Here is a 12,608-nt window from a genome sequence, read left to right on the forward strand (position 1 = left end):
TAAGAGGGCGTTGAAGAACAGCGACTGCTTCAAGTGTAATCAATTACTATCGATCTAAATATCTTATCACACACATATATATTACAAAAGTAGATCGTCTCTTTCTCTCTCTATCAACAAGACTATTGCAGAGAACACTCATTAGTGTGTGTGTGAGAGAGAAAGAGGGTTGTTCAAGAACTAAGACAACGATATCTAACCCTCAATCTCTTTTTCACAACAACATAAGAAAGAGGTTTGTTTGTTTAGTATACTATATTACTATTGTTGTATTCATACTTTTCATTTCATTATGTTTTCTAAAATAATGAAAGTTACACAATTATTTATTCATTTTGCATAAACTTGATAAAAAGCTTATTTGATGCTTTGTGCTAAGTTTTTCCCTTTTTTTTTTGTCTTTAATAATCTCTAATATCATTAATCTTCAATATCATTAATTCTCAATCTATGTCAAAAATAGGGTGCCTATAATTTGATGAAACATGACACGGATGTACAACAACATGTTTGAGATAATATCATGGAAGTAGTAAGTTCAAGAAAACCTGTCTTAAAGCTGAAACCTAGCCTTTTATTCCATGTCACAAGATTATATTTTCAATTTCTCACATGGTTCGGCTCAAGATCAGATCCGACGGCCGCTGGTCGGGTTAGAAGATATCGATGGACACGGCGGTTTACCGACCGTGTTCGAGACAGGAGCCGGAATGTTATCCGAGATGTTTAATTACACAACTGGTGGATCCAATTCTGATAATTGGTATGGAAATAATAATAATAATAATAATAATAATAATAATAATAATAATAATGCTCAAGCAGCCATGCAACTTTTCTTGACGAACCCATCTCATAATATTAATAATCAGTCTGCTTCCTCATCAACCCTACATATGTTACTTCCCAATTCAACCCTTGACCATCAACAAAGCTTTAGTAGTACGAACGAACCCGAACAAGGGCATTTTGGTCCTTCGACACAATTCACATGGACTGGAGCATCACCACATGAAGGTGAAACAGTAAGTGGATTTGAAGGGCTGTCACTTTCATTATCTTCAACTTTACAGCACCTGGAAGCAGCTAAAGTTGAGGATATGAGGATGGGAGATCATGATTCCAGTGGAATGATATACTTTAATCAAGTGCCTGGTTCGGATCCTTATCGGAATTTGCATATGCAAGGAGGTGGAGTTATCGGTCCAGCCGGACACCATCCGATCCATATTGGGTATGGATCTTCTTCTTTAGGAGTTGTGAAAGTTTTAAGGAGTTCAAGGTATGCAAAAGCAGCTCAAGAGTTATTGGAAGAGTTTTGTAGTGTTGGAAGAGGTAATTTTAAGAAAAATAAGTCATCATTAAAACATAATAATTCAAATCAGAATCCGAGCAACAGCGGTGGTGGCGGTGGTGGTGCATCTTCTTCCTCTAAAGATCTCCCTCCTTTGTCATCAACTGAGAGAATTGAGCATCAAAGAAGAAAGGTCAAACTCTCTTCTATGCTTGATGAGGTAAGTCAACTCTCTCTCCCTCCCTCTCTCTCTCTCTCTCTCTCTCACTTGGCAGGCGAAACATTCCAGCAACTAGTACTCGTGGTTGTAAAAGTAGCGTAACAAAGTCGGTCGGCTAGAGTGTTGCAAGTACTTGATCTAGTCAGGAATTACTCGTTGAGTACTCGACCGTCTAGATCGATTTTTACAACACTGCTACTGCTAGTACTAGTATTCACTTGAAAAAAAGCCGGCCAAAGAAAAAGGTTCTTCAGTGACAGAATATGCTAAGTTTGCTTACATCCAAATTCCATATTTTTGGTTTATAATATTAGTAAAATAATCAGAAAATATAATTTGGATTTGGTAAAACCTTGACAAGCTACTTACATAGTATAATGATACTAGACTAATATATTAGGGTTATAGCTTGCTTGAATTTTAAATTCATCATAAAATTAATGTATTCTTTTTTCTTCTTTGAAAATTCATACCCATGATTGCAAATTTAAAATTTACATAAGTTATAACTAGTCATGGTGTTTAATTAATAGCATAAAATAATTAAACAGCTAATCTTTGGCTTTATTCAGAAGAAAAAGTTAACATTTGGAAACAGAAAATCTTGTTGGTGTGATGGTGTCAATTGTCATCAGCAGTGATTCTCTTATAGCTCAATAATTATTCTTGAATCTTGATATAGTACAAATTCTACTCATTAGTACATAAATAAAGAAGTTAAATGTGTTTTGACTGCATTTATGATCAATTATAGGTGGATAGGAGATACAATCACTATTGTGAGCAGATGCAAATGGTGGTGAATTCTTTCGATTTAGTGATGGGGTTTGGAGCGGCGGCTCCATACACCGCGTTAGCACAAAAGGCTATGTCACGTCATTTTAGGTGTTTAAAAGACGTGATATCCAACCAGTTGAACCATAGTTGTGAATTATTGGGAGAGAAAAATCCTACTTCTTCTGGAGTCACAAAAGGTGAGACACCAAGGCTTAAGTTGTTGGAACAAAGCCTTAGACAACAAAGGGCATTCCATCAAATGGGCATGATGGAACAAGAAGCTTGGAGACCCCAAAGAGGTTTGCCGGAACGATCTGTCAACATTTTAAGAGCTTGGCTTTTCGAACATTTTTTACACCCGTGAGTCCTTTTTTTAATAATATGTATCAAATAATATCATTTGATCTTAATGGTTTCTTAATATATGTTGAAATGATTCTCAGGTACCCAAGTGACGCGGACAAACACTTGTTGGCTCGACAAACTGGACTATCGCGAAATCAGGTTTGTTTACATTAACTTCTCATCTTTCTCCATATCAATTTGGCACTCTCATGCATGCATAAGCTAATGGATATATATGAATATGAAGATACATGACCTATATGTGCTAAGATGTTAAAAAGAATGTTCATAAAGGGTAGGGGAAAGAGAAATAATTAAATGACATAAAAGCCATTATAATAGTTTAGAGACTTTGATTTTTTATTTTTTTTTTCTCTTCAATTTTTTGATCCATTTTTGTGTAGGAGAGATGTCAACTTCTTTAAGTGGTAGAAATTAATAATTTTGATTTTCAAGATTGTTCTTATTTTGACTTTATAACAATATATGGATATATAAGTTACATAAAGAATTTTGAGCCGATAAATATTTTATTTTCTATAAAATTCGAAAGTATTATATAAAGTTAATAACCAAACAAAATTGTTAAAAACCAATTCTGTATTTTAATCAAAGGTGTGCTCCTAAAAATGAGTTTCATATGCTATAATATACAATATTGTAATAATAGCCATAACAAAAATTATTTCATTAATAACTATAATAGTTACCATGATTCATTAGCATTTCTTATTCTTTTTATTAAAAGCATATCCACCTACCTAAAAATGTAAGATTCCTATGGAAATTTTATGTTTCACTTCAAATTTATTTAATTTTCCCGTACTAGGAAAACGAAGCAGAAAAAAAATTAAATATAGTGATAAATATTTGATTCTTCATCACCGTGGTAAATAAGAGAGAAATTATAATTACTTTCTTTGTCTTTATCAAAAATAAATAGAATGAACCCGTGGCATGTTCGTGTTAAAAGTCATTACTTGATATAAATAAATAATAATTCCATTAATCAACCGTGGTGTCCAATCACCGGTTTATGGTTAACTAGGGTGAAAACCCACCGTCTTTTCTTGAAAGTCAATTTAAACATTTAGTGAGTGATCGAAAGATGGATTTTGCTATACAAGTGAAAAACATTTAATCAATGGTTAAATATGTATTTTTATGCGTGTTTATCGAACAATATACTAAAAAACAATGATACGCGAGTATGTTTGGGATTGAGTTTCAAAAATACTTATTGGCTTATTTGCTTTTTCAAAAAGCCATTTTGAAAAGCCATGATTTGGGACTTTTGAAAAACTATTTCTTAACCCTTTCATAAAGCTAAAATAAAAAATATTTTTATGATTGTCAAACAAATTTTAACTTATTGGCTTTTTAAAAACACCAATAAGCCAATAATCATTTTTAAAACTCAATACCAAACATGTTGTAAATACGCTACAATTATAGTAGTCAAATTGCTATGAAATAAACATAGGGTTATTTTTAGGAAAAAATCTGAAAATGATCCAAAAGAAGAGAGAGATTCCTAAAAAAGTCCTTGAAATTCTAATATTCCAGAAATAGTCCCATTAACCCTTGAGATTTCAAGCCAAATCTATCTGATCCGTGACATTTGGGTTTGTGCCAAATCCATGAGATTTCAAGCCAAATCCTTCTAACCCATGAGATTTTCAAGCCAAATATGTCCGACCCCTAAGATTTCAAGCCAAATCTGTCTAACCCCTAAGATTTCAAGCCAAATCCATCTGGCCCGTGAGTTTTGATACCAAAACTATTTCCTTGAAAATCATCTCCTCCGTGAGATTTGAAAAAAGTTTGAATTCATCTCTATCCACCATTAACTCACCACCACCACCACCACCTCACTTATTTGAAATAATCCCTATCAATCTTCGTCACTATCTCCGTCCTTCAACATCCAACATCACCATCTCCGCCCATCGTCGGCTACACTATCTCCAACCACCGTTGCATTCACCATCTCCGGCCACTGTCGTATTCACCATCCAATATTACCATGTCCAGCCACCGTTGCCTTCACCATCCAACATCAACATATCCGGCCACCATTGTCTTCGTGCTAGCCTCCATTTCATGGTGAATCAACTATGTTGTCTTCCAACATCAACATATCTGCATCACGTCGTCTTTTTCGTCGTTTTCTCCAATTTCCGGCAAGTTACGATGGCGGCGGTGGTGGTGAATCAATTGTTTCGTCGTCTTCTCCGGTTTCCGGCAAATGGCGACAGCAGCGGGGTGGTGGTTGTGGTGGTGGTGAATTAATGGTGGATAGAGATGAATTCAAACTTTTTCCAAATCTCACGGAGATGATTCTCAAGGAATAGTTTTGGTATCAAAACTCACGGCCAGACGGATTTGGCTTGAAAATCTCATGGATCAGATCGATTTGGCTTGAAATCTCACAGATTTGACACAAACCCAAATGTCAAGGATCAGATATATTTGGCTTGAAATCTCAAGGGTTAATAGGACTATTTCTAGAATATTAGATTTTCAAGGACTATTTTAGGAATCTCTCTTTTCTTTTGGATTCAGAATTTTCTCTTATTTTTATGATTTTCTCATAAATAAATACAATTACTTAAATTAGAAAGAAAATAATTAGGCTTGGGTTAGTACCAAAAACCAAGATGTTGTTGCAGCAGTGAGCACTGAAGTAGACAGTGCATCTAATTGAGAGATCGTAAGTACAGTTGAGACAAGACGTCTGATTTCGTTTACAGCTATTTGCACACTGCCACTGTTTTAGGTATTTGTGTACATCAAATATAACAACTGCTTCCTTTGCTTTCTGGTACTTGTCTCCTCTTAAACCATTTTTTTTAACAATTACACGTTATATTTTTTTAATGATTAAATGTTATATATTATAGGGATTAAGCGCTCGAACTTCTATTCTACACTCTACAGCTTTAACCAATTCTGCCTTGTCTTTTTAATATTATTTTCTAAACTTTTAATCTTCATAATTCAACTAATATGAATATGTGTTGATTAAAGTTCATATAATAATCCCTTCAAAATATTATCTATCGGTATACTTATCTCCTATAGTTCTAATTACATCAACTGATAATTTAAAACCTTTTTTAATTAAACCCAAAAACTTGCATTTCTTCTACCAAATACGATGTGACATACCACCATCTAATTAAATATTTTACTTGTACATATTGGCCTCTTTATTAAAAAGAAACCATGTTGCATTATTAAATTAATCTTATTTATAGAAGATTATTTTATTTACTTATATATATATATATATATATATATATATATATATATCTGTGTTTGTGTGTATAAGAGTTCGATCAAATACAAATGAAATTGGCGTGCTAATTATAAGAATTAAATAGAGTAATTATGTAATTATATAATTATTCTACTTGTATATATAATCGCGCGATAAGAGGAGGGCCAGGGGGCGATTATTTGTCGCCGGTTTGAGTTTGGAAATAATAATATTTTAATATGTTGTGTGTGTGTATTTCGCTGCAACACCACTACACCTCTAAAACAAAAATTCTCCCTTTGCTTACTAGGCGTCACATGCCTTTACCCCCCCCCCCCCCCCCTCTCCCCATTTTGTAGCCTCTCACTACATATAGCCTGAGAATCAACTAGTGTAATTATATTTACAAACAGTGTAATTACACTACTACACTGTAATTACAATACTATGTTATATATATAATTACATTATTTAATTCCCGCAGTTAGCACGTTAATTTAACTGAAATTTTTAGCAACAAACTGAAGTTAAACTATATAACGTCAAGTTAATCTCAACGTAACCAACTAACTTTAAAAAGAAATTAAGATATTTATAAATAATAAGGTTAAATGTTTTTCTTTATTTTGTTTATTAGTTAATAATTTGTGTGTATCAATTATCAAAGATTCATAATTGTGCATGATTATTAATCGTCCCATCTCTCTTTTTATATAACATAGTAATTAATATGAAAATTCTTAATTGATTGTTAATACAAACGAGTAAATTAATTTATTTTATCATATTTAAAAGTGTGTACGTTATTTTGTTTCAAGTTGGATTAAGTTTCAGAAGTAACTATTTGCTAATTTCTGTATATTTACAATATTTACAACTCTATAAACTTTTAGATTTATTAACTCTAAACACTCATAGAATTGATTATAGCTTTGTTATACATAAGATTTTACTAGATACGATTGTTGTATATATACATACTTACACATACATTGATAAACACGCACACATATGCACACAAATATGTATATGCATTAATTGTAAGATTAATAATATATGGAAAATTAGAAAGCAACCTTGGCTTTGTCATTAAGTCAGAAGAGAATCACTGTTGGAAAGCAAAAGTCTTTGTCAATGAACAGTTTATGATGACACTATCTATGTCGACTTCACCTTGACTTTTAACCTTCGATCAGTAGTGTGCATGTACAACTTGATTTTTCTGGTGTTTTTATTCACAACTCTTTATGGAATAATATTACTGTTAGATTCATAGTTTGAACAGTTAAGGATGTAGCTTTTCTGTTTGATGTTAGCAATAAATGCTCATGGGAACATGAAATTGACCATGTTATTTACAATGGTACTATTTTTACGAATTTATAATCTAGTAACAGAAGCTCCTAAGCTCTATGTTTAGTGCCAACTATCAATTGATTTGCATCAAGCAGTATATATCAAACAGTACGTGTAACAAACATGTTAATTCTTTTTAAGAGATTAATGGTTCAACATCACAACAGTATAGGATTTTGCAACAACGTATGGTCTAAAAGGAATGTTCATGCACAAAATAATTTTAACTTGAGAACGTAGGAAACAATACCAATTTATAAAAAATGATAACGTAGAAAACAATATCAACTACAATACCAATCTACATAAGCAATGTTTTATAATAACAAAGAAAAAAAACCCTAATAATAACAACAAAAGAATCAAAATTAGCAACAAATAATAACAATAAATACTTATAACAACATAAGTAAAAAATTTAATAATAACAACAAAATATAAATCAACAAATACTTATAACGTCTCATAATCGGAAATCAGTGAATACAAGCAAAAAATAACAGCAAACAATTATAAAAACAAACATAATAAGAACAACAAATTGTTTGTCGTTATTTTCATGTTAAGAATAAAATGTATTTGATCCTACAACTATGATATAAACTCATCATAATTGACAATTTTGCAACTAATTCATTTTTACCATGAATTTAACACAAAACTTATTGGGTAGTAGTACAAAGCTTACCTGAGAAAAAAGTTAAATTTATTAAATAATTTTTTACTTTTTAGAAAGTGTTAAGTGAAACTACACTTTCGTAATTTTTTTAACAGCAACTCACTAACTCTGTAACTATAAATTTAAATTACCCTTTTTTATAACCACGGGACTTAACCCATACCCCTGAAGACAAAGCTTTATTCAACTTATAAATAGCACTATAAGCTAAAAGCCCTTAGATAACTTACGATTCGTAATAGAGCAAATGATCATAAAAAATATACGCAAAGCCTTTTGATGTCCTAGGATTGGATAGAGTATGTTCCTGTTGTGAGACACTTTGAAATTAAGGGGATGTTTGAGATTCCTTATTTTCATCAACTTATAACTTATAAATTTTTTGAAAAGTTAATAAGGTGTATAAGATATTTGGCAAGCCATAACGCCTTATAGATTTTAACTTATGGAGAAGGCAATATAAAGGGGTTTTGAAAAGTTAAGAATATCTAACTTATTAACTTATGGGTTTGATTTACCTATTACACCCAAACCTTCAAAACTCATTACCCTTCTTTTTAAAAAGAATGTCCTTTTTAGTTATTTTGGTTTTCTCCAACACATAAGCTAGTCTAAACATTTTTTTAAAAACTTCTTTGAAAAAGTTCTTATGTTAATAAATCCTTTAAAAAAAAGTCCTTTTTTACTTAAATAAACAATCCCAAACACACCGTATTTAATAGTTTTGTCTACATGTGTGTGGCATTTCTGTTTTCTAACACAAAATTTTCTTATAAATAAGATTTGGGTGACCTTTTTTGAATATATGCTAATAAAACAAAAATATAGTACATTAAAAAAAAACTTTAAACCATAACATCTTTGACATTTAATTATTAGTATCTTCTTACCCATGCATGTCCTATTCATATCCAAATTTAATAAATTATTATTAATGTCATATTTGTACTAATTTGAGTGTGGTTTGCAGGTTTCAAATTGGTTCATTAATGCTAGAGTCCGGTTGTGGAAACCCATGGTGGAAGAAATGTACCAGCAAGAAAGCACAGAAGAAGGTGACCACCATCAAGATATTGAAAACTTGGATCATGAAGACCACAACATTAATTACAACAACAACAATAATAATAATAATAATAATAATAATCAACACAAAAATGGTCCCTCATCATCATCATCATCTTCTGCAGTGGCACAAACTCCAATGCCTCCATTACCACCACACACCACCACTTCAACAACCGAAATCAATGACCCAGAAAACAACCCCTCAACTTTTCTTCTAGATCCGTCGACTTCTTTTCCAGCGATACATGATGCCGGCAACATGGGGGCAACAATGATAAAGTTCGGTGCCACTACCGGTGATGTGTCGCTCACTTTAGGGTTGCGTCAAGCCGGAAACCAACCGGAAAAGACTTCAGTTAGAGACTTTGGGGGGTGCTAAAGGTGTTACGTGTTTATAAGTACGTGAAATAATTTTTTTGGCCATTGTTATACCATGAAGCTAATAAATTAATTTTCTTTCTTTTTTATTAGTTTTATATTCTATTTATAAAACATGAAAATTTACACGGTGATAAAATGTAGTGTTGTATTGGTAGTATCAGTTTATTTGGTGCTGTCTAATTGTATAGTATGTGCCATGTATATTATTTCATGTTATCGGTCTTGCATTAAATCTCTACAATTGTCTCAACTATTGTATTAATATAAGTAGCAAAAGTACAAATTATTATTTATTTTGAGATGAAATTTTATTACTTGTTTTGCAATTTGGTAAAGATAAGCAAGGCTAGTAAGTAAAAGCTGGGAGTGGTTAATATATCGATCGGAAAAGAAAATAATAGGAGATTGAGATGGTTGGGGCATGTAAAGAGAAAGAGCAGTGGAAACCTTCATGGGTTTGATTTACTCAAAATGACTTTGAATGAACGGATTAGACAGGTTTGATGTAGTTTAAATTAATGTTAGATTTTCTTACGATTTAGATGGGCCTTATACATGTGATTGTCTTTATGTAAAATTAATGTTATATATGTTACAATTTTTTAGCTCTAGTTATTGTCTACTGTTTGTATTTTCTGTTGAGGCCTCTCTGAAAACAGATCCTTAGTGTACGTAATGTTCGCCTGCATCTGAAGAAAATCCAGACTAGCTGAAGTTTCTCTTTGTCGCCACTCGGTATATTTTGTTAGAAAATGCATTAACCTTGTTTTCTTACTTTTAGATTACTAACAGGAGCCACCTTCTCCAACAGATATCCGAGGGATCCAATTATCAGTGAAAGCCATATATTTTATAGTGTAGGGCCAAATGATTAGATGAAAACAAGGAATTAACGATGAACTTAAGAATATTTTAAATGAGCTAGTGACAGGTATGAAGAGTTTTACAACCAGTGTTGTAAAAATCCCGACTAAGCATCGATTAATCTCCGATTAATCGCTAGTCCTCACTTCACTGATTAATTTTTGGTTAATCGGCAAATGGTCAAATCAGGCCAAAATCGGCGGTTTTTTATGAGATTCTGACCAAAATATGCGGTGTTCGGCGAGATTCCGACCAAAAATCAGCAGTTTCCGGCGAGATTTCATAAAAAACCAACGAAATTCCAGCTAATTTCTGACCAAAATGTATTTATGTATGTATAAAACTGAAAATTACATATAAACATGTATGCAATTTATATATAAAATTGAAAATTATACATTAAAATATTATCCGATTAATATTGATTAATCCCCAATTAATTGCTAGTACCCACCAACCGTCTGACTAGTTAGATCATATCAGTATTAATATATGTAAAGTTGAAATATAAGCAAAATATGATCTTACCCTAGGTTATTTGTTTATACCTAATTTGTGATCTCCTAATTTAGGTAAAGTTGCTAAATAAGGTTAAGGTAATTAAAGTCCTAAAGCAATCTTCCAGGTTGTCTTTTGTTTTACTTTCATATCCGTGATAGCTATCTGTCATTGTCTCTTTTACAAAAATTCCCATGACAGGTTGTTTTAAATACGTTTGAACCATGTTTATGCTGGGTTTAATTTGAGAAATTTGAGGTAAAGTCTTGTCCCAGAATCCTTAAAAACTACATGAACGATTTCCCAATATTGTTCTAGTTTAGTTGCGTCAAGAAACATGAATCAAGTGCAACCTTTATATTCCACAAATGCACCACGTGACTGTTTTATTTTCACTTGATTCTTGAGATGTTTAATTTAAAGCACACTGAAATGAATGCCATGAGAATTTGCATTAGCATATGTTTAAACAAGATTACTTAAGATGAACTAATTTAAGACAAGTAAATAGATGAGATAATCCGATTTCCTTTCAACTCGTATTTCTCTTAGGGCCAGGCTATACACACACTGACTATTTCACTAATTAACCCTTAACGATTTTACAGCCAAATACGCATATACAGGAATCTTCCACCTAAGCGTCCATTTACCAGTCACGCTAATTTCTTTTGTTTACCAGGCACAGGGGAAACACAACTCCCCAAGTCTACAAGAAGTGAAACTTCTGTTGGGTCCCCACATACATTTTCCTACTATCCAACCAGAGACCAAAATGTCAGCCAACTCGTGTTTTTTCTTTTTCTTTTGATACTTTTGGTTTCCTCGTATATGAGGTTGTGTGGCTACATAGCTAAATCCAACGGGTTATGCTAGTAATCTATGATGTCAACATCAATTAATACGTGTAGTTTATAATAGACTTTATTTTGAAATCCAAAATGAGTTAACGGCACAGTTTGTTGACCGTTTTTCTTCTATTTCGATGTAAAAGAATATATATATATATATATATATATATATATATATATATATTCCATCGTTGGAATTTACCCGGCAAAATAACCATTTACAAAGGATCCACCCACTTAGACGCCTGTATAGCCGTATACATACATATCACCGATTGTTAAAAACTCGTTTACATAAAAATCATTAAACTTATGCGTCAACTTATGCGTCGGTATACATGTGAAACGATTATGTGGTGGGTGAGAGGGTGTGGATAATATATAGAGTACACAACAATTAAAAAAAATGGTGTAGATGCATAAATCACACACTTGTTATAGACGTCTGACAGAGGGTGAGATGGGGACAATAGCATTGATCATATTATGAATGCAAACATATCTATTCAGAATGGTTTTTTTGTCTAGTTCACTGTCCTCTTATCTTTAATGCTACCTTCCTCCCTCTGTGTATCTACTCATATTTAGTGGGTCCTTTTCATCTTTACAGCAAAACCCTTGTCATGAATGTTTTGATAAAGACGAAATTTGCAGGGAGAGAGAGAAAGTGGGAGAGTTGTGTGTGATGACTCCCTGAAGATTGAGACATTCTAACCGTACGTCTTTCATTTTGTTTAATTTATTCATCATTACAAGTCATGGCAAATCTACTTTTGTAATGCATGATGATATGTGTACGAATTATGAGTTGGGAAACTCATCGAATAAAATTTAAGGGGTGTGGTTTTATACGCCATCTTTTAATAATCATACATCATTGTGTGTATTTCCATTGTTTATTTCGTCTTAAAAGGCGTATGAAACCAAAACCCTAGATATTCTCATCACATTTAGTGGATGACGTGCTAGTCATTTAGATATAATTACTAATTAGTATTGAAAGGTTAAGAAGG

The 12,608-nt window shown here is 32.4% G+C and overlaps 1 protein-coding gene across 1 annotated transcript; it reads left to right on the forward strand.

Annotated features, from left to right (window-relative positions):
* The first annotated feature begins 488 nt into the window (after nt 1–488).
* Nucleotides 489–9,524, forward strand: LOC143580087 (BEL1-like homeodomain protein 2). The gene is made up of 4 exons (XM_077063215.1): nt 489–1,514; nt 2,269–2,651; nt 2,735–2,795; nt 8,904–9,524. The coding sequence occupies exons 1-4, from the start codon at nt 582–584 to the stop codon at nt 9,378–9,380; spliced, it is 1,854 nt and encodes a 617-aa protein (XP_076919330.1). The 5' UTR covers nt 489–581; the 3' UTR covers nt 9,381–9,524.
* The last annotated feature ends 3,084 nt before the right edge of the window (nt 9,525–12,608 follow it).

This window comes from Bidens hawaiensis, unplaced genomic scaffold (assembly GCF_021521415.1).
Source record: "Bidens hawaiensis isolate Kalapana, Puna unplaced genomic scaffold, B.hawaiensis_p1.1 tig00030221_1, whole genome shotgun sequence".
Taxonomy (NCBI): Eukaryota; Viridiplantae; Streptophyta; class Magnoliopsida; order Asterales; family Asteraceae; genus Bidens; species Bidens hawaiensis.

Coding starts and splice junctions, on each gene's coding strand:
- LOC143580087 (XM_077063215.1), top strand. CDS start 582: ATGTCACAAGATTATATTTTCAATTTCTCACATGGTTCGGCTCAAGAT. Junction 1,515..2,268: donor TCTCTTCTATGCTTGATGAG/GTAAGTCAACTC, acceptor GATCAATTATAG/GTGGATAGGAGATACAATCA. Junction 2,652..2,734: donor TTCGAACATTTTTTACACCC/GTGAGTCCTTTT, acceptor AATGATTCTCAG/GTACCCAAGTGACGCGGACA.